Source organism: Cygnus olor, chromosome 2 (assembly GCF_009769625.2).
Source record: "Cygnus olor isolate bCygOlo1 chromosome 2, bCygOlo1.pri.v2, whole genome shotgun sequence".
NCBI lineage: Eukaryota > Metazoa > Chordata > Aves > Anseriformes > Anatidae > Cygnus > Cygnus olor.
Genome location: NC_049170.1, coordinates 96,069,945 through 96,092,633, shown reverse-complemented (window position 1 = coordinate 96,092,633; position 22,689 = coordinate 96,069,945). Strand labels below are relative to the sequence as shown.

The window sequence follows — 22,689 nt, the reverse complement described above, 5'->3', positions numbered from 1 at the left end:
AAATTCTGCCTGCTTAAAACTATGGTAGATTCAAAGAAAAGAGGAAAAGCATTATATGTTTATGGAGTGGACTTGGCTACTGAGAGAGGCAAGCCATCCCAACTAACAGTGCAGGCTGCATCTAGGATTTTCCACAAATGTATTTTTCTGGGTGGACTTCACAGAGAGTACTCCTTGCTATCCCTTTCCAGTATAATGCAATAGTAAGCTTTCTCAGCTATTTGTTGGCATGTCTGTTTACAAATATGGAATGGAAATAAAATAATAAAGCAAAGTGTATGAAATGCAAATAGACAGGTAAGTGTATGCTTGATGGAGTAAATTTAGCTGAACTGAAATAGCAGGGGTGTTGCAATTGCAGTTAAGAAGATAACAGTGTGATAAAAGCAAATGAAGGATTACCTTGTGTTTGATGTTTCTTCCCTTGTGTGTAATTCTTCACAGATGAAACATGAACCAAGAAAATCTGGATTTCAAAGTGATTTCTCTACCTATTCAACTAGAGCGGAATGTTCATTAGTTTTTTTTTTTTTTTGATTGGTTGGTTGTTTTTTTTTTTTTTGGTGGTTGGTTTTTTGTTTTGTTTTGGTTTTAATCCTTTTGTGGCACTGAGAATAGAAGGCCAAGAGAAGTAGATCTCAGTTTGGCAAGCTTTTGTGTCCTGCTTGAACACCCTTTCAGACTTCAGTTCTGCTCAGCAAATCAGAACACCATTTAAATACCATAGACTTCAGCTACTTTTGAGCCATCCCTTCTGTCTGTGGTTTAATTTCATGGCTTTCTCTGACCACTATAGAGGTTTGTTCTCTAACCATAGTGATCTTCTAGCAGCACATGTGGGAAACTGATACTTGTTTTCACAAGAGTGGCCTACCCCCACCTCCACCCTCAAATAACATAAAACTTCAAAGAACTGGCACACACTGCTGAAAAGATCTTTTAAAATTAAAAAAAAAAATCAGGCCTGGATTTTTATCCACCTAGGATCTATTCAATTTTGTAATAGTCCATATGATGAAGAGATCATTATACTATTCATTTCATATCAGGATTTACTGTAGGCCAATTATACGTAATTCAGTAATCCCACAACACAATCCTAAATCCCTTTTTTAGGTTGATTTTTTATTGTTTTTGTTTGTTTGTTTGTTTTCTGCACAGACACAGCATTTTTGTTTTTGACTGAACTAGGAACCTGCGAATTACATTCACACAGGATTAAAATATAATTCCTTACAAATACCTACATACAGTATGATATTCCTAAAAAGGTCACAAAATGTTGACTATGGTAACTGAGTGAAAAAGTGGACAAAAGAGGCAAGTGTGACCAGTATGTCATACTTCAGATTAAGTTTTTCCCTGGAAGACAATTTCTAGACAAGATAGAGACCCAGGACTTCAAAATGTTTGTATTGGTATTTCTAAGTGTTAATACTTACACTTCTGAATACCTGTTTCAGCCACTGTAAAAACAGACATTATGTAAATCATGAGCCAGTTGAATCTATATGGCACTGAGACACATTTTATTTCCAAAGTAAATCTTGTAAAATGTTAATCTCAAAAGCTCTACGTGGGGATCAGTTGTCAATCTTTCTTTAAAAATCTGCATTATGAGTCAAAACGGATCTTTGACAGCATAGTACGCTTTATTAAAAAAAGACAATGTGCTCAGAATCTCATTTCCATATTTCCTCTGTTAAAAAACAAAATACAGTTAAAACTGAGAATGTGACACATTTGAACTTGTACAGTAAAATTATTTTTGATACCAAAAAAAAAGAAAAAGAAGAAAAAAATGACAATTTAAACTAATGTTAATGAAATTTATTTCAGCCATTTAGGAACTGATGGAAAGGAAGGTTGTCCCTGAGCATATGATGGAGGGCAAGGCCCTCCAAATGTGGCCTTGAAAAGGTGAAGGAATGGACCAGCAGGAACCCCTGAAGTCTGAAGACAAAGGAAAAGTCCTGCACCTGTAGAGGAACAAGCCCACACCACAGGACTGACCAGGGACAGACTGGCAGGAGAGCAGCCCTGCAGAAAAGGCCTGAGGGTCCCAGGAGGCAGCAGGCTGACAGGAGCCAGCAGCATGCACTGGCGTCAGAGGTGACCAACTGCACCCTGGGCTGCGTCACAGAAATGTCAGCATAGAGCAAGGGAAATGGATGTTGCCCATGACACACATGAGGTCCCACCTGGAGTACTCTGCCCAGTTTTGGGACCCCTGGTGACAGGAGGTATTTTGAGAAACTGGAGAGGGTCAGGTGGAGAGCCACGAAATAGGCACAAGGTTGAAGCGTGTGGTGGGTAAGGGGTGGCCGAGGGTACTAGACTTGCTCAGCCCGGAGAAGAGACAGCTAAGGAGGTGGCTGACTGCTGTCACTGACTACCTCAGAGGGATTACTGTGAAGACAGATGGAGGTTCTTCTCAGAGATGCGTAGTAGAGGGGTAAGAGACAACAGTCACAAGTTGCAGCAAGAGAAAGTCTGATTGAACACAAAGAAATTATTCATCAAAGTAAGAGCAATTCAGCCCTTAAGCAGGGGAGGCCATCAAATCTCCCTCTGTGGAGATGGTCAGACTTCTCCTGGAGGAAACCCTGAGTCTCCAGCATGAACTAGCCCTGGTTGCATTGCAGAAAGAGAGGCTGGCCCAGTTATCCCCTAGAGATGCCTTCCAACCTAAAGTATGCTACAGTTCATTATTTCATTCTGGATATTATTCTCCTGAAGTTACAACATACTTTAAAATGCCTTAAGATGCTTACTAGCTGTTTGCAGATTGTTTTATTCAGATATCTAGCAGTGCTTTGACATGCAAGAAGAAAGAGACATGCCACGTAATATGGAGTGCAAGAACAGGGGATATAACTCCTCATAAGCACCACTACTTTTTATTTTGGAATGATACTTCACATTTCGAGAAAAAATGTGAGATGAAACTCCTAATCTTCAATTGATTCTGTTTATTTTGAAATACCAATATTAAAATGTTCTACCTTACTTTGAGAATGAGTTTTGGTATGTCTAAGAAGAAACTTGTGGAAAAAAGGACCAAGATAATAGCAATAAGCTTTAAGAATATGGAAATTAGGATCAGTTGAAAATTGAAGTCTTCTGAAGAAAAATATACTTGAGAGCCCACCTTTCTAATCAGGACACCCCCCAAAATTCACAAGTATGTTTATGCTATCAATGTCTTTGTCAGTGCTGCAAGGGGCTATTGTAAAAAAGTTATTCAGCTCTCCAAGGACTGTAAATAATAAATTTGGTTTCGATCATATGCAGTGAACTAAGGCATAATGTTGTTTAGAAGCCTTATAAAAAATTTACATTAAGCATTATTTGTCTGAGAAAAAAAAAATCACTAGGCATCTTTAATAGCCACAATAGTATTATAAATATTGATATACACTGCTTTCATTGAAGAAAGATTTAAGGGCTATGCTAATGAAAATGATTTTGCAACCACATATATGCATTTATTTTACATTCACACTGGATTAATATATGTGTTTCTATATTTATTAGTACACCATTTTCTGACTGAGTACTGATAAGATGATCAGTTTAGGTCCATAACACGACCAGTAGAACTGAAAAGTCTGATGTGTGCCAAGGTGAAACAGCAGTCTGGTTATCCCAGAGCCTATCAACATGAAATTGTATGTTTTGGTTACTGCCCTACTGGCTTAACCCATCAGGTTCCAACACAACAGTGCTGCTCTCAGTAGCCCCAACCCGTGTGTGGCCATCTCCAGCTCCACTTCTCAACTGGATGTCATTTTCAGTTTCAAATTCAAGCAGAAAACACACACCACACTCATGCTGCCTATGTCTTTAGGCTTCTGGCCAGTTTTCCACACAAAAGTTTAAATTTACCAACCTTACATGTCCTTTTTTACTCCCTTAAAACACGTTTTGCACCGTTATGCCTAATATGTTGCCTCTTCAGTGCAGTGGAGTAAAATTCTGTCCAGAGAGACATTTTGATGGAAAAAAAAATAGAAAGCATGATACTGACCAATTGGGCTCAGATAATGCCTTTTCCCATGACATACAAAATGTATGATTCAGCTTTGTTGCTAAAGGGAGAAAAAAATAATACCTAATCCACGTGAAGTCTATTGTCTGCAGGCTGTTACTATAGACCCACAGAAAACTACTGTACAAGCAATATGGCATGGTATGCCTTTATGCATCTTAACACCAGTGCATCCACTAGTGATTGTTTAAGCTCTCTAGAAGCCTATACATAAAATACCAACTCTTTGAAATATATATGAGAAAAGAAAAGGAAAAAAGTATAAAAAGTATGTTTCTGTGATGTTTCCTCAACCCAATTCCTTTTCATATTTATATGAAGAAATATTACATAATATACTAATTTGCATACACATGAACATTAATTTTCTAAATATGGCATGCAGTTAATGACAGCCATCTGCTCAGACTTCACTTCTTAGTCAGTCCACTTAAAATTAACATCCACAGTTTTTGCAGAGGCAGTGGAAATGATAAAGTTGTTTATATTTTTGTATTCAATTTACCATGAATTGTAACCACTTCTGGTTTAGATAATGTCTCTGGGAAACCAAATAAAACAAAGAGACAAATCTAAAACCTTGTGCTAAGCCTTAATTCTTCAGACTATGCATGATCTTGTGTAATAAAAGCATATGTTGCAACTTTGATCAGAGGCACCCATAAAGCTTTAATTCCAAGCTTGAAAACTAAAATTTCCCAACTCTTTCAAAGAGGAAAGTACAGTTTAAGAACAATTAAAATAAAATAACTAACCTGTAACACAGAGCACACCTCAGTTGCATACAACTACTCTTTTTTAACCTTGCTTTTAGAAAACACCAAGCTTAGATAACTACATGGAATCAAAGAATAATTTAGGCATGAAGGGCTATGTAGAGGTCAGGTAGTCCAATCCTCCGCTCAAAGCTGGCTCAGTTGTACCAGGTTGTCCAGGGTTATGTCTGGTCAAGTTTTGACCATCTCCACAGACACCTTGCCAGACACCTTGTTCCAGTGCCTGACCACCTCTGGGAGGAAACATTTTCCATTGTGTCAAATCAGAATGTCCCATGCTACGACACATACCCATTCCCCTTCTTGCTATCACTGTGCACCTCCAAGAAGAAAGGACTTAGACATCAGCAATTCCAACTCTAAATAACAGGAAAAGCCAAATGGTTGCTTCTATGGTCTTGTTCCTGCTACGTTGTACAAATTACCCTATAGTTTCCACTGAAATGTGCCATCATTTTTTGCATAGGACTCCCACATCTTTTGAGGTCCAGAAGATGAACCACAGTCCATATGAAATAAAACTGTCTTTGGTAGGATCTTTCCCTTATCAGGAGAAAATCTGCATATACTGTACTCCAGGCTGCTGCGTGGCTGGCCTGTTGGCAGGACCTGGGATATCTCATTAGTGCTAGATCATTTATCTCAAACCACTCAACACTTTATGGCAAGGATGTCTCCCCTTCCACTAATTCACTGTCTGTCCTCAGGCTAATCATTTTATCTGTAACTTAGTTTATTCATGAAATGGGAGTGCAGATATCATTTTACTTCTCAAGAGCACTCAGAAGAGAAAGGAACTGATATTTGCAACATCTCAGATTGCACGGTTTGGAGAAAGGATGCAAAAATGCATAATTTTATATTTACTGTAAGCATTAGGCAGCGTCTCATGAATATGGCTAGAGATTATCTACTGAACAGTAGGAGACAGTTCAGCTAACTGATTCTGTTATTATCTTGAAGCTGAGTCCTCTTAAAATGTGTTATGTAATAACACAGATACTTTTAAGCATTTTAACATCACAAAGTCCAAGCAAGGGCTATCCAGGCCTAAGAAGTCTGCCTGAACAGAACTAAAAGTACTTTAATTCAGTAGCCATTACCCCACTATCTAAAAAAGTTACAGTGGCCATTCTCATGGTTTAAAAAGGAAAACTCAAGATAGAATACTTTTTTTTAATGAAATTAAGGCTCTTGCATGGTTTACTAGAACTAAGAGTGATAACATTAGTAATACAGTACAAAATTTTTCTATGATTCTCTGTATGCCCCCTTCCTGGAAGAGTTCAAGGCCAAGGTGGATGGGACTTTGAGCAGCCTGGTCTAGTGGGTGGTGTCCCTGCCCATGGCAGGGGATTGACTTAGATGATCTTTAAACGTCCCTTCCAATTCAAACTACTCCATGATTCTATGAAAATTAAATTAAATAATAAATATGAACCTAGTGCTTATACAAGTCTGATGAAAAGTACTCGTGTTGCCAATAATTTTATATCTAATGTTATAATATTAAGGGGGTAAAGAACATGTTGAAACTCAACAGGAAAAGAAGTCAGAATAAGATGTAAAAAGTGTTCTGGAAGGATGCTGTATCAGAGCTTCTTAAACAGATTTCCATCCCATCTTCTACCAGGTAAATAACTGTTTTTATATTATGAATAATACCAACTCCTAGCTTCTACTTAAGTGTCTGTGACATTGTGTATGACTGGCGAAAATGAGCCTTGCAAAGCAATCTATGTAGCAGGGCCCAATTTAGTCTGAATCTAAACTGACAGCAAATATCACTAAAGGCTATTATAATGGTCAAAGGTACTGGGCAAAAAATGTAGTTATTTAGGTTGGAAAGCTGACAAAATTGAAAAAATGACAGATCTGATAGGTTGTGTGCAAGTCTCAGAGGAATATTTTCTAACTTCTGAGTATTTTCCATGTAAACATCTTAATTTCCCCCTATTTTTTGTAAAAAACATATATTAAATATTAAAGACGTAAAAAAGTGCTCTACTCTTGTTAAGAGGGAGAAGCATGGCTTCATTTCATGTGAGCAGAATGCTGAGGATAAATCTTTCACTGTCTTCAACATTATCCTCACTCTCTTATAGATACTACACAGCCAAAGGAATGCAAACTCTGCAAGTACAGACTAAACAGGCAAGCTTTTACTGAAGTTGGACACTTGAGGATTGATTTTCCAAAGCCAAGATTACATCTCAGTGCATATAACAAACAAATCTATACCCAACTTGACAATCATAAATGAAACAGACCAAGGCAATAATGAAGAAAATTATAATTATTATTATAAAATATGGCTACAGCTCATTTGTCTCTCCACAAAAGAGCAAGCCTACTTTGGTGGTATGACATTTTATGAAATCTGAACCATTGTGCCAGCATTCATATGTACTATTACCATTTTGTTTTCACTTGTATCCTACAATTTAACTTTGAATACACATCTTGAACATTAGTGTTAAGTCACCTTACTTTCTGAGATGTCTTCATGCTGACACCCCATAATAAAATCTTGTGAAATTATGAGACAGTCTTGTGAAATTATGAATTATATGGCTACAGCTCATTTGTCTCTCCACAAAAGAGCAAGTCTACTTTGGTGGCATGACATTTTATGAAGTTATTTACATGAAATAAATCCCAGCTAGAAGACAGAAGAAAGGAAAGGTATGCTTCCCTGCAGTAATACTCTGTGAACAGGAAAAACATACAGAAAAAAAAATCTGAGATGAATTATTAGTATTTATTTTGTATTCCTGTTTTTTTGTTTGTTTGTTTGTTTTTCCAGAATGAAACACATAAAGGTTCTTTCTTTGAAAAAATGTTTGACAAAGTTTCTCCAACATATCTTTTTGTTTTCTCTCCTACACATGAAGGTGGTTTGTTTGTTAGTGACACATATCAAACACATTATTATTAGACATCATTAAAACATCAATTAGTAAGAGCAAACACAGTCAAGCATATGATCACAAACTTTTTCTTTTTTTTTTTTTCTTCATGAACATTGTTAAGGAAAACTTGTTACTTACCCAACATTTTCTGCATCTTCATCACACTCAGCCCTATATTTGCAAACTCCACATTTTGAGTGTTTTCTCTGAACTTCTGTTCCAGATCCTTCATACTCTAAACAACAAAAGGTATTGTTAATAGAAAGCATGACTTTCATATTAAGCTCTGATTTTGTCTGCCTAAATTAATTTACCTTCAAGTATATTGTTGACATGAAGTTATATATTTATAATGAAGCTATTAACCTTTATAGTGCTCCCTCTTTCAAAATCAGGCAATTGGAGGTTGGTAGAACTGTAACAATGACAAGAATGCATCCCAGGAAACACAACTGCTTTATCAATTGGTGCTTCCTTTATTGTTATTTCACTGTATTCTCCTTCCACCAAACATGGAATTGACATTGACTTGTCCCAGACACATTTAATATGAATTGGCACTGATAACATATAAACCCAATGCCTTTTAATGTTCCTGAGTATTAGGTAGAGGGGATTTGAAAGCTGTTTTCTTTGACAGTCTTTAATTAGAGATATTCTTATGCAAAGTTACTTCCTACATTTTTCCTCTTTTTGTTTCTGATGATAGACTTAGATTGTGCTCATCTCTTATATATGCTGTGGTGTCTTTTTCAGATTACTCTGATTAGTTGTACATGACTAAAAGAAGAAAGCCATCTTAACAAGAAACCAGTATAAATGCTATGTCCCCTGAAAAGTAAAATTACTATCTCAAATATTTGAAAAACATCTGCACCAATCTTACTATCGACATGAACATCAATCAAATGTTCTAAAAACATCTGCACCAATCTTACTGTTGACATGGACATCAAAACCCTTAATTGAGTAAAAGAGAAATATGACTATACTCTAATTATTTCAGTACTTTTTTTTTTTTTTTTTTTTTTTTTTTTTTTTTTAAAGAAAGCATTAACGGAGAGATTGAAAAGAAGGAAAAGAACCACAGAAATTTGCGGAGGGAGTCACGAACTATTTAATGTATCACAGTATCATGTTCATGTAAGGCTGACTACATAAGGCTGTCAAATAGAGAACTAAACAGAATGATTCCCTTTCTCATAGCAGTTCTATGTGCTGTAGCAAGAGGAAAAAAAACATCACCAATTAAAAACTTGCTGTATTATTTAAATCTAAATAGGAAAAATAAATGACAACAGTCCTTCCTCATTTTCCTGGATGTTGCCTGAAGAAAAGCTCTCCCTCCTAACTGTGGATTGGGCTTACGTGGGGAACACTGTATGTGAGCCTCTTGAGTTAACATCTGTCTAAAACATGGCACACATTTATTAAAGAGGAATACATATCCAAATTTTATTAAAAAATTGCCACTGTCGGAATTATATCACCACCCTTAGAAAATTGCAGTAGAGGTAATTTTCTTTTATCTTTACAAATCTACATCTTATTTCTGGTTTGCTTTTATTTTTTTCTAGGTATCACATTCCTAGGCCTGTGTTTGGTATGCTAAAGTGTCCTTTAATGCCACATTTCACTTTTCCATGCCAGTAAATGACCCCTTACAGCTCTCCAGGTCATCACATTTATCTTTTCTCAAAATATTTGTACATTACTTCTCATTGTTCTACCGAAGAAAAAGAAACAAAAAAGTCATGAGCTGACCAGAAAACTCATTATATAAACTGTCTGACTTATCTCCAAATACAACCAGAAGGCTTTATAGAGCACTTTTGCTGCACTATTAGCATTTTGGTTTTGTAATGGAGCTACAGAAGCAACAAACATACACATTCATATGCATGTCCTTCCTTATTTATACTTATATACACCTTACATACAGCTCTACTCACTGTAAATGCTCCTGACACCTTTTTATTTTCATAAACTCATTGTTTGTATATGCTATTCAGTGTAAACTTCTCTCTCTCTCTCTCTGCAAAAATTGCTTTCTCTATCTTCCTTAAAGAAATTTGTTTCAGAAAAAGTGTGGCCTTTTTTTTTTGTCTTGATTAGAACTTCCTGGTCCTTGTGTTTATAGAATTATTTATCTGTACGTTATCCTGTTTGCACATACTAAATACATGTAAGTCACAATTACCTGCACCTCCGGTACAGTTAATTTACATGTGTCAGGACGAAGTGTAATAGAGATGAACACATCTTGATGCAACATTTCCATGTCAGACAATAGTCATTTATATTTTTTAGAATCTTCTTTCATTACTAACTCTAGGATGCACCAGCAGCATGAGATACTGCATATAATTTAGATTGAAGTCCTTCAAGAAAAATGCAGCTTTTCCCACCAATACAGAACTGATAAATGCTGTGGGTTTTTTCAGCCTGAACAGGTAGCAGACATTTTCAGTACCTAACCTGTGTGTTGCTAAAATAAGTTCACCCATTACTATTTGAGAGCATTAGTTCCTCTGTTGCAAGTATCTCCAGATTGGCAATGCACCTCCTGAGAGATTGCCCCGCCATCTCCTTCCTCCTCCATATTTGATTGTCTCTAAATAGGTTTTAGCCATTAATTTTAATATTCCAATCAATCAAATCTTCCCAGCAGCTTTCAGTAATATCAATTAGGTCAAAATATGTTCATAAATGAGCAATTCAAGTTCCTCTTGTTTATTATGCAAGCTTCTAATGTTGATGTATAGATGATTACGGAATTTCTTCTTCTCACTTTCTTTGGTATCTTGATTAATTCTGCTCTTGACATCTTAATTTCATGTTGAGTGAAAGCTCATTTTCCCTCTCTTTCAGGCTTTCTTTAGTGTGTTAGGTCAGCACCTCATTAATGCTCTGTCCTTCAAAAGAAATGAGACACAAGGGTGGGATCTGTGACTCCCAGTTGTCTCTCTGAGCTGCGCTGCCCCCCTAACACTTCTCCTTGAGTCATTATTCCTCTACAGAAGATGGCCAGCTCTATCTTAGGAGCTGCAGGGTAAGAGCCTGCAAATGGACAATTGCTGTGAAGGAATAGGCCAGCAGTAAATTGCTTCCCTTGGCAACTCATTTGTGTGCTCCTACAATTGTAATATGTCTGGTTTGAAGCAAAAGCATCAGTCTGAGTCAAGGTGAAGTTTGGTCTGCCCTGAGGCATGGCCTGGAAAGGGAGCTCTGCTATACCTATATTTATCACTGCTCACAGTGAAATGGGGGGAGCTTCTGGAGAGCTGCAGCTGCTCTGTAGCCATGTATGAATGCAATAATGATTCCCTCGTCTGGGAAAGCCCCTCTGAAAACCAATTCTTATCTGTTTTTGGAGTACAGTGATTTTTACTGATGTGCTATCTCATGGCAGCAACTAATCTTGAAAAGATTTGGGAAAAATAGGAAGCACTGCAGCAAATTGTCTTCAGCTATAAGTACAGAAGAAAACCCTTGAAATCATACTGATCCCCTCAGTAGAGCTAGCAGTTGAAATTCCTGTCAAAATTACAGTCCATAGTATCACACGTTATGGGCTGCAGTTCACTCAACAATTTAGTAACTTATCCTCTCTTCCATTAATTTTTAGGGCAACATTAATGACACACTAGTTAAAATGGAGATTGTCCCACTAATTTAAGAAAAGGCTGCAAATTTGCTCTTTTGCTTGTACATATATATTTAAAACAAGTCTTAGCTATCCCAAATTTTTGGCAAGCAGTGTCTTGATAAATTTTGACTACGCTGCTGGTTCTTATACAAAAGCAATATTTTCTCTCCAAATATTTTTCTCTCCAAAAAATCTCTCTCCAAATTGGAGAGAGATGAATTTGATAGGTGGACCATTCAGTGGATAAGGAGTTGGCTTGAAGGTCGCACTCAGAGAGTGGTGGTCAATTGCTCTATGTCCAAATGGAGGCTGGTGATGAGTGGTGTCCCTCAGGGGTCTGTCCTGGGACTGGTACTGTTTAATATCTTTAAAAATAACATAGACAGTGGGATTGAGTGCACCCTCAGCGAGTTTGCAGATGACACCAAGCTGAGTGGTGCAGTCGACACAACAGAAGAAAGGGATGCCATCCAAAGGGACCTGGACAAGCTTGAGAATTGGGCCTATGTGAACCTAATGAGGTTCAACTAGTCCAAGTGCAAGACATGAGCACAGATGGAGAAAAAGTCACTGGGAGAACTCACTGAGAGCAGCCCTGCAGAGAAGGACTTGGGGTTTCTGGTGGATGAAAAGCTCAACATGAGCCAGCAGTGGGCGCTTGCAGCCCAGAAGGCCAACTGCGTCCCGGGTTGCATCAAAAGAGGAGTGGCCAGCAGGTCGAGGGAGGTGATTGTGCCCCTCTGCTCCACCCTTGCGAGGCCCCACGTGGAGTACTGCACCCAGGTCTGGAGCTCCCAACACAAGAAGGATGTGAATGTGTTATAGTAGGTACAGAGGAGAGCCACAAAGATGATCAAGGGGCTGGATCATCTCTCCTATGAAGAAAGGCTGAGAGAGCTGGGGCTGTTTGGCCTACAGAAGAGAAGGTTCTGGGGGGACCTCATTGAAACCTTTTAGTACTTGAAGAGGACTTAGAAAAAAGTTTGGAAGCTCAATCAGATAATGACAGGACAAGGGGAGTGGTTTTAAACTAAAGGAGGGGAGATTTAGATTAGAGATTAGGAGGAAATTCTTCAGTCAGAGGGTGTTGGGGCACTGGAACAGGTTGCTCAAAGAGGTTGTGGATGCCCCATCCCTGGAGGTGTTCAAGACCAGGTTAGATGAGGCCCTGAGCAACCTGATCTAGTGAGTGTCGTCCCTGTCTATGGCAGGAGGGTTGGGACTGGGTGATCTTTAAGGTCCCTTGCAACCCTAGCCACTCTATGATTCTATATAAGCATGCTCCAGTAAAGACAGCAGCCTTTAAAATTTAATTTTGCAAGAATAGGCAGTACAGATTTAATAAAAGGATGCCTGGTCTATTTATGATTAAGGTGCCTGAAGAGGCTGAGTTCGAAGTTGATATCTTAATCACAGCCCAGCCACAGCAATATGTTTGCCCTGTGGTTGTTATAATGACAGTGCATGCAGGACTTGAGGATGTGCACAAGCAAATGACTCAAGGCCACACACTGCAAGACTACCTACCACTGCTACCCTTGTTATGTCTTATAGATTTTACACATTTGACAACTCAAGCTTCTATTTGCTTCTATGCATAACCACACTGCAAATAACATTGGGGAAGTCTACTGTAAGAGCTGGATCAGCTTTCATACTGCAAGACCCTCTGGCTGGAGAAATTTAATACCCGTTTTCTGCACTGTCTTGTTTGAAATGCAGCAAACTCCTTTTTCTCCAAAGGAAGACACAACAACTTCAGAGAAACCACGAGGGAAATTATGCATAAGTGGATGGTGGTGGAAAATGGAAAGGACAGGGAAGTCATCAGACACCGAGGGAGATGTCCCACCATTTCACGAAGACACCACGTGCAGTTCTGCAGGCCCTATTAAGGCTGAATAAGAAGAATCTGCTCTTTTTTATTAGTAGTGATCCTGTCCAGAAAGCAAGAGGAATCTGTCTTTCTGTGCCCCTGGCCCCTGCATCCTTCTGAACAGGCACTCTTGCTCCTGAAATCCCTGCTAAGGGCAAGTTCTCACCAAAACAAGGCCTGACCATTCAGGCTCTTGCCTCACCTTGCTGAACTAAAGGTGAGATTACAGTAATTCTTGGAAATTTTAGTTTGGAAATTTTACCTAGTTTGGTTAATTTTACCTACCGGGGGTAGGATCTCAACAGAAATAAATAGGGCTATTTGAAGTTACAGCGATACTCAGTGACAAACCATGTGATGGAATTAGCACTTACATCTCTCTAAATCACTCACCATTATAGAAATATGCCTAAAAGATGTGATGTTACCTCCTATCCAGGGTGTTAATCACCAGCAAGCTCCTGCAGTCATATTAAAATACATTAAAACAAATCAGTAGCATTATCACAAATTAAAATTAAAAAAAAAAAAAATGATTTGAGGTTCTAAGCCATGTCTGTTTATACCACCCTGACTGTGTGACAATTATTGGATAAGTGTTGTCCCCAGTGAGGGGAAGGAACAGATGGCAGCCTGCTAAAAAGCACATACTGTATATCAATTTATTAATTACTAAATGCAATCTGCTAGACGTTCATCACAAGATACTTTAGCTATTAGGTTTCAGAGGGATTAGAAATTCAAAACAAATTATTTTAATAATAATTAACTTAGTTATATGTATTGCAAGCATGTTATTTCCTTAGCTTAAAAGCCTGGAATGATTGGGTGCCATCTGTCTAACTACTACATCTTTTTTTTTGATATCAAAAGTGCATTTTGCTTAGTTACAGACACACACTGAACAAAAGGAATAAAAAATTAGTGTCATGGGCATTGTAGGAGTGTTAGAAATCTCACCCTTGTAGGTATGTTACTATACCACCGAACCTGCCTCTTCTAGGACACTGATTTGCCTCCAAGAAGCTGGCTTGAAAAGCCATTGGCATTTCTTAGCTATGTGGTGGCGTACATAATACATGCTGATGGTTTTCAACATGTCCTTGCAAAGGCCTAGCTGTAACACTAAGTCAACATTGCAACTGGCATTTGCTTGCAGCATCAAATGGAGAAATGAAGGAAGAATTGGAGCAAGAGGCAGAAGGGCCTTTACTTGGAGGGGGACGGGAAGAACTGCTCAGAAGTGAAAGTTTAGCAAATGCAGGACCTGGGAACTCAGAAGAAATAAGGCTCACCTTCAAAAGTTATTGCACTATGCCTGCATGCCAAATGGAAAGTACAACCAGAAAAGCCTTACAAATAAGGATGCTGCCAGATGAAAGCAAATTACCTTTGTCACCAATATCTTTGACCAAAAAAATGGGAACCAGATTTGTCTTCAAAAAGCTTTCCTTTCAGAATCAATGTTCCCATCAGCAGTGGGCCAAAATTTCTTCTAAAAGGTATCTTGTGATTGTAAGTCTGAACAGAATTTAGTGCAGTGGCTCCAATTTCTCTTAGAGTTGTCTCACTTCTAGTTGGGCAACGTAGTTGTGGGATCTTTTTAAAATATTGTCAGAATATTGAGTTAAATCAAGAGTGAGGGCTTCTGAACATAGATGGCACTTCAGCTAAGTGATAGGGCTTCTGCCTGGCTAGGAGCACTGACTGCCAGCTCTTTGCCTTATGAGAGGGAATGGAGATCACTAAGATGACTGCTCCTTTCTGGACCTTCTTGGCTACTCTCAGGTTGTAAAACTGAGGAAAAAAACTATTTTCACATAGAAAGTACCTTGCAGAAAATACTCTGAAAGCTCACCCTTAGTCATATTCATGTAATCCTATGAAATTTAATCTTCCTGAGGTTACTTTACTGGGTCAAGACAGTTCTTTTTACAGGGAGAATGAGGCAGGTTCCACCAGTAATAAAATTCTTAAAGGGAAAATTCATATTAGAAACAATAACATGTGGCATGCAAGCAAGACATTTTTCTCCTGTATGTACACATGGTCCTTTTTTGTGCCCTGATCTATCAGTTGTGGAACTACATCCAGCAGGCCAAATAGTGTTACAATTTACTACTGGCAGAGATGAACATGAATCTGAGACTGTAGTTTCTCTTTCACTAGTTCTATCTCAAACAGTAACAAATCACAGATTAAAGAAAATGGATCAGAAGCCATTTTTATGAACGTATTCTTCAGAACAAGGAAATTGCAGAATAATTCATAAGAGATTACTGTGAGAAGTCCATATCTTAGATGCAAATCTAGTACATCCCACAGTTACCAGCTGTGACCTTAAGTAGGCAACATTTGTAGGGCTGAGTCCCACTCTCTGATGTTGTTTTCTGTAGGGGTGAAACATAATGGTAGAGCAATGAGGGTTTTGAAATTTCTCTAATTTCTGAATTAACAATGCATACTATTCTTAGAAGTGGCATCAGGATACCCATTGCCACAAGTGATCAACAACTTGGTTTCATAACTGTAATTTTTATTATGCTAATTGAAGGTTCAGACTTCTGGAATAAGCAAAATGAGTAATTTGATTGTAACTCTTTATGAATACTGTGCCATCAGACCATAGGAAATGGAAATTGTTTACCCAGCAAGTCAGAGGGCAACTAGACAATTGTGTCACCCTTAAAACTGATGTTCCTTTATTTCATTCAGTTGTACTGAAAAAATTCTCCCACTCCTAATTCTTTTACTAAAATCTCCTATCTTTCTAACAGTAAATATGATTTGGGAGAGAATCTGGATCAGTAGTTCCACTGTCTTTAGCATTTTTGTCATGCATAACAACTTCTAAGGCAAGATATTGTCTGAAATAGTCTTTGAGGAAGAGGTTTTTAGTGTGTGTGTGAGTGTTTGTTTTTTAATCAGTTCTAAATCTTTTTTTTTTTTTACATTAAAATTAATGCATTTAACATCATACAGCTTTGGAGTAGGAGGGAAATTCTGCATGAAGTCAAATTTCAGAATCATTAATGAGCTTGCTATGCATCTGGAAAATGAAACAGAACAACACGAACCACTAGCACAAATCTTAGCTGCATGGGAGGCATACTGCTAATTTAAGCAGAGGAAAATGTCACCAGCAGATCTATAGCAACTAAAGAGCAGAATCCAGACACTTTCCCAGTACTTTCCTTCAGATTTAAAAATCTACCAGCAAACAGTACATCTCCTGCAGAGCAATGACAGTGCTTCCTGAACGTGTACAAGCAGCTACACTCATCCATTTTGTGTGTGCAAGCATCACTGGTGTATGCACAAGCCCACTAATTGCATATGTAAGAAACAAAGCAAACACTGATTCTGTGATTAACATCTGGAAATGTAAATCCTAAGAAGAAATTTCTAAGCAAGTTTGTTCACTCACTTGCAGGATCCCTCTCTCTTGCCCCACTTCCTCTGTTTTTTACAAGCAGCATTTGCATCTAACCCACAGGGCATATAACCTACTCAACTTGGTCCCCATTTGTGCACTCTTAGCCAAGAGTATGCTATTAACCTCTAAGGCCTGGGTGATTATTATATCGCAGCATGTTCTGGCTTCCTTTGGAAGAAGATGGGGAAGACTGGGCCAAGAAGGAGCTGTGCTGTGCTCCAGTCAGTCCTGTAGCTGGACTTTCTCTTGTTCGGATCCTGAATAATGTAATTCCAGCCTCAACAGGTTGAACGTTCTTTTCAAAATTTGTTTTAATTATGAATTTCCTTAACATGTAATACATCTCAGATGTCTTCAATGTCTTCTTGTGACACTTTTACAGTTACTTGAATAATGGAATAAAAACACTTCCAGGTATGAAAATATTTTGAGCACAACAATGTTCAAGTTTTTGGTCAGAGCAGAGTTCAATAATCAAAATAAGAGTGCATTCCATCCTTTGAAGGAAATGACTCAATGACTAGCCAATTGTTCTGCAGAAGTACTATACCCAGTGCAGTGACAAAGGTAGATGGGAAAAGCAGTAGTTCATTGTATCAGTAATTAGGCCTAGATATATCTAAAGAAAAAAAAAAGAAAAAAAAAAAGTCCCAACAGGCAGGAATTACATTTTTTTTTTTTTTCCTATCTGAAATTAAGAACTATACCCAACTTTTTTTCATACTGGATAAAAGGGGGAACATTTCATTTGGCCTGAAGAAATGGAGGGCTAACATCACAAAACTTTTGAAAGAGGTAGTGATAGCAGGTACGTTGTCCCTTTTTTATTCAATACCGAAGAAGTGTAGGCACTTGCATGGGGTAAAGGGAAGCAGATACAATTCTTTTCTCTCTGCCCGAAGTGAACAGAACATGCATATTCCATCCCCAAGACGACACACTAGCCACTGCTACAAGGAAGCCTGGAGAGACCACCAAATCTCTTCAGCTAATGCCATCCTATTTTGCATAAATAATTATAATTCACTCGTGCACTGAGTCCCAGATAACAAAGCCCTTCTGATGCATGCATCCTTCCAACCTCCAGGCTGTCTCCTTCGTCCAGTTCCCTTTATCCCAGGCTCGATTGATATTTTAAGTAAGAACAGCTACAACAGCAGAAGCCAAGAGAGATGCAGTTTGGGACTCTCTTACCAAGAGACAGTGTGTTCAATCTCCTGCCCCAAATCAAGCAACAAATATATTTGAACTTGTATTTTTCACCTCATCAGTGAGTAGCCAACAAAAGACAGCATGTTCTGTCCTACTTTTTTTTTCCAAACTGTTATTAAAATAGCCCAAAGAATCCCCACATCTGTCAGTCATCTACTCCAGACCAACACAGTAAAATTTACAAGAGACTTAATGGACATTTTTGTATCTGATTGAGGAAATACTACAAAAAATCCCAACAGCATTCAAGCATTTCTAAAACTGTAGCAAAAATAAAAGTCAGAGGTGGGTCAAATTACTGTCATCTGTCTCCTATAAGAAGTGCATAGTAGTACTGAGGCAAGCAACTTGCAGCTTGCAGGGAGCAGCTGTAGGGAAATAACGAGCTGGGTAACAAAGTGGGAAGCAAGCAGAGCTGGGGAAAGAGCATGATGCAAGCTCAGGAAGAAAAGCATCAGAAGAAAATCACCAGTGAAGGTAACATGAGGCAGTGCTTGAGCAGGAAATTGGTCCTTCAGGTACGGCTCAGAAGAAAAGAAGGCAAACCAAAAGAAAACACATGAGGATGGCTGAGTGCTACCAGCAGCCCACAAATTTTCTGGTAGAATGTTATTAAAGCTGTGGGAAATACCTTGCCTTGTTACATGAAGAAAAAAGGAGCTAGCTCCTGGTTTTTGGAAAGTTAAGTGTTGTGCGTAGCCACACAGTGATGCCATTGATTGTCTACATTTTCACATAGCTGCACACATGGGACTTCCAATATTTCAAACTGTGCTAGACGGCTTGAGGTAACACAACACCGTGTCACTTGGAGATAGGACCTTGCATGACCTGGTGAAACATCTGTTTAGACAGTCTTAGCAAGTACTGCTCACTGGATGCATGGCATTTCTCATGGGAGTGCCTCAGGGACGATAGGTCCCTGCCCCATGTGCTGCCCACCTGCGTGTCCCCAGACAGTACAGAGCCGACCAGAGCACACAGTGGAGGAAAGGATATCGGGACCAGGCCAACAGAGCCTCCTGCTGTTCATATAGGCCATTAAGAAACACACATGAAAACCTAAGCTCCCTGAGAGTTTGAGGGGACATTGTTTGGGCAATTTGTACTTAAACTGAGGTGTCAAACACAATGACTTGTATACAGTCAGTCCCATCAGTATACACCGCAACACGTAATGTGTTCAAGGCCAGGTTAGATGAGGCCCTGAGCAACCTGACCTAGTGGGTGGCATCCCTGCCTATGGCAGGGGGGTTGGAACTGGGTGGTCTTTGAAGTCCCTTCCAACCCAAGCCATTCTATGATATATCTCACATGTTTTCATTCTATATGTATTCTTGCTACTAGTATCAATGATAAAATTAAGATAAAATTGCATATAATTTTTAACCACTGGAAGGAGGTTAAGATGTGTTCAAAGACAGGGACACTTCCATTAGTACCAGTTGTGCTATTTGCCCTCTTTGAATACACAGCTTTGAACAAGAACATTTAAAATATTTATTAAAAACATATCTTACTGTAATCTTTGCACATTTTTAGGCAACATGTTTGCCAAGGATAAAGTGATAGCTAGACATTGCAGACACTATGGAAATGCATGCAAGGAAATAAATAAGCAAGACATTTATTGTGGATAGACGTTTCCAGGAGTGAGATAAAGGTGAAATGGTGGTTTAGTACAGATCTAACTATTACACTGCATTGCTGGCAATACCATTTTAGCATGCATGAAACAAATGAAAAATGATATAGGTCATATCTGAAAGAGTCAAATGCACACTACAAACTATTCCTGTAAAAATACTGTTCTGAGATACAAAAACACTACAGCATGCAAGCTTATTTTTAAGTTGTCATAACTTTTCCTTAATTCCTGTACCACAGCAACCCCTTAGGTAAAACAGACACAGATAAATGTATACTAAAAAAGACCAAAAGCACATGTAACTGGGGTTGGGTACTCACCTCCTTCTCCTGACCCAGAGCCATTATCTGAAGAGGAAGCAGAGGAGAAAAAAAAAAAAAAAGCAAATGAAAATATTGCTCCAGGAGCAGCTGTTTTCTCAGCAACTTGTCACTGTAAAACATAGTACAGCTGTTACATTTCATGAGCCAGCTGTAAAAACAAACATCTTGCATAAAGTCTGGCATCCTTTCATACAGTTGGTCGATGCCTATTGTGCCCCATTCTCTTTTCTGTGTCAGGATAGTTTTTACTCAAACAGCAACACTCAGTGCTGCAAACAAAAGTGTTTTCTTAGCCTTTTTTCAACTGTTAGTGATTCACACTTGTTAAACCTTAAACAGATGAATAGTACACAGTCTGATTTTTGGAATCTACTTACGAAGGAAAGTAAGGTTTGCTTTTAACCCTCTGTCCCTGGGAATGGCACATGAAGGAGTTATTTGTAAACCACCTGGCTGCAGAAGCACCTCCAGAAGCAACTGGTCCTCACAGTGAAGTTGGCGTAGGTTATCTATCTATAAGATAGCTCAAGTGAGCTGATCACTTCCTATAAGGATGCTCTAACAGCATAGTTATTTCATTGGCGTTTAACTGGATTACCATCAGATGAGTGAAAGCTCACCAGCAGCTTGTAGCTGCATGCCCTCTGCATTTACAGTTCAAGCACGAGCAGGACTTGAGCTTCCTCACCCCCCCCAGGCCAACTCACTCATCTTCAGAGCTTTCTGGGGCTGGCCAGGGGCTTTGCGCAGGGATCTGCATCCTGCTGGGCTGTGCTCTGCACGCAGTCTTCAGCTAGCACTGGTGTGAAGACAAGCCCTTTGAGAGTCACAAACCTCCCTCGGTCTTTCTTGCTCAAAGGAGATGGAAAGGAGAGGCTGGGATGGCAATTACTGCCAGTAAATTGCTCCCCTCCCCGGTGAGCTCAGCTTCTCTGGAAGATGAGGAGAGGAGCAGAGCATGCACTCTGCTCATCCCACACCTCTCCTTTCATGCCCTCTTTGGGGAAAGAGAAGGTAGCTGAATCTATTTCCACAAACCTGAAAGAGCAAGGAGAGCAGACAGAGAGAGCAGTGGGGTTCAGTACTCTCACAAACCCTCAATTTGTTGAATCCCCCCCCTCCTCCCTTCCCCCCCCTTTCTTTAAGCAGCTGTATTTCTAAGAATAATTCCCTCTAGTACGTGGAGGAAAGTGTGAAATTTGTGTGAAATTCCATGTTACTGGGTCACTTCACACATTAAAAATAATCTCCTGTCACGTGGAGTATCAGCAATAGAGAATTCTCTTTTCCCAAGTCTAAATTTTTCTTTCTTTTCTCCTATACCATTATTCTGTGTGTCTTATAGACTGAGCTTATTACCTTCCAGAAATAAAAGTATAAAAACAGAAGGACTCCTGTTCCATCCATAGTGACCCACTTTACTGTCAAAGCAGACAATCCCATAAAAAATTTCATTGTTGAATTGCTGAAAACTATGCCTTCATTTGGACTTGATGATATTGGAGTTCTTTTGCAACCTAAACGATTCTATGATTCTGATGCGTTATTACATCAGTAAGAAATTTCAAGGAGTGTAATTTACTTATATGAGTTAAGTACATAGGCTTCTTTAAAGTGGTGAAATTGTGCCCTAAGCTGTTTTAAGGGAGCAGAGGTTGACTTAAAAATGCAAGGAAGTGCAGTATGTAATTCATACAAAACCCAAAGGCTAAAAAGCCTCCCAGGAACCTGAGTTGCTCCATGCTTTTGTCTCTAGCTCTCACTCCCCCCATGCATCCAGCCCCAGGTGAGAATCCCAAAATGGTTTGGGTTGGAGGGCACATTAAAGCCATCCAGTTCCAATGCCCCTGCCATGGGCAGGGACACCTCCCACCAGACCAGGTTGCCCAAAGCCCCATCCAGCCTGGCCTTGAACACCTCCAGGGATGGGGCATCCACAGCTTCTCTGGGCAGCCTGTGCCAGTGCCTCACCACCCTCGGAGTGAAGAATTTCTTCCTTATATCTAATGTAAACCTACCCTCTTTTAGTTTAAAGCCATTACCCCTTGTCCTATCACTAGAAGCCCCACTCAGCTCCAGCAGGCAGCAGTAGTCATGCTGTGGGGCTGCAGCCACACCACCAGGCACACATGCTGAGTGGCAGAGGAGGTGCCACTGCACTGATGGCAGGAGCTGCAATAGAAGAGCCATGTAAATGATAGAGGTGATGCTCAGGTCACCCATCCACATAGATCATTGGGCTGACCAGCCTGAAGTCCACAGGCAACTCTGTGCAGAGCATCCTAGTAAAGAGATAGATCCATTCTTGCTTTGCTGGGCTTTCAGATCTGAAGAAACCATTCAGAAAAAAAAAAGAAGAAAAAAAAAAAAAGAGTGGCACCTTGTATAACACTTTGCATCGTTTTTGACAGGGAGGTTGTGCTTCCCCCCTGAGTCAGGGAGCTGTGCTAGTGCTCTTCTCTCCAGGGTAACCATGCTAAACAAATCCTGTGTTCCTGCATTGTTCTGAGCCTTGGCTAGGTTTTCCTAAGCAGCTGCTGGTTTAAAAAGTAGCATTTTCTGCAAGCTTACTTGGACAAGCAGCCGTGCTCTTTTCAGGCCTTTAACCAATGCAGGATTTCCAGAATTGGTCTCCATGCTATGGGACCTGGCAAGAAGGATGCTCAAACAAGCACGGAAGTTGGACAGAAGTAGAATCCCCCCAACCAAAGGTCAGTAATTAGAGAGAGACTGACTCCTCTCTCTTTACTTAAGCCACCCTTTTCCAAATGGGCTCATAAAGATATGCTTATACACAAATGTGCAG

At 39.3% G+C, this 22,689-nt stretch overlaps 1 protein-coding gene across 2 annotated transcripts in view; it reads right to left on the bottom strand.

Annotated features, from left to right (window-relative positions):
* The window catches only part of TMEFF1 (transmembrane protein with EGF like and two follistatin like domains 1), a 121,583-nt gene that overhangs the window by 20,097 nt on the left and 78,797 nt on the right, over positions 1-22,689 (bottom strand). For both annotated transcript variants that reach the window (XM_040549370.1, XM_040549369.1), the window contains exons 4-5: positions 19,881-19,907; positions 7,878-7,974 (exon numbers count right to left, since the gene is read on the bottom strand). In XM_040549370.1, the coding sequence (XP_040405304.1) occupies positions 7,878-7,974; positions 19,881-19,907 (124 nt within the window). The remainder of the gene's footprint in view (positions 1-7,877; positions 7,975-19,880; positions 19,908-22,689) is intronic.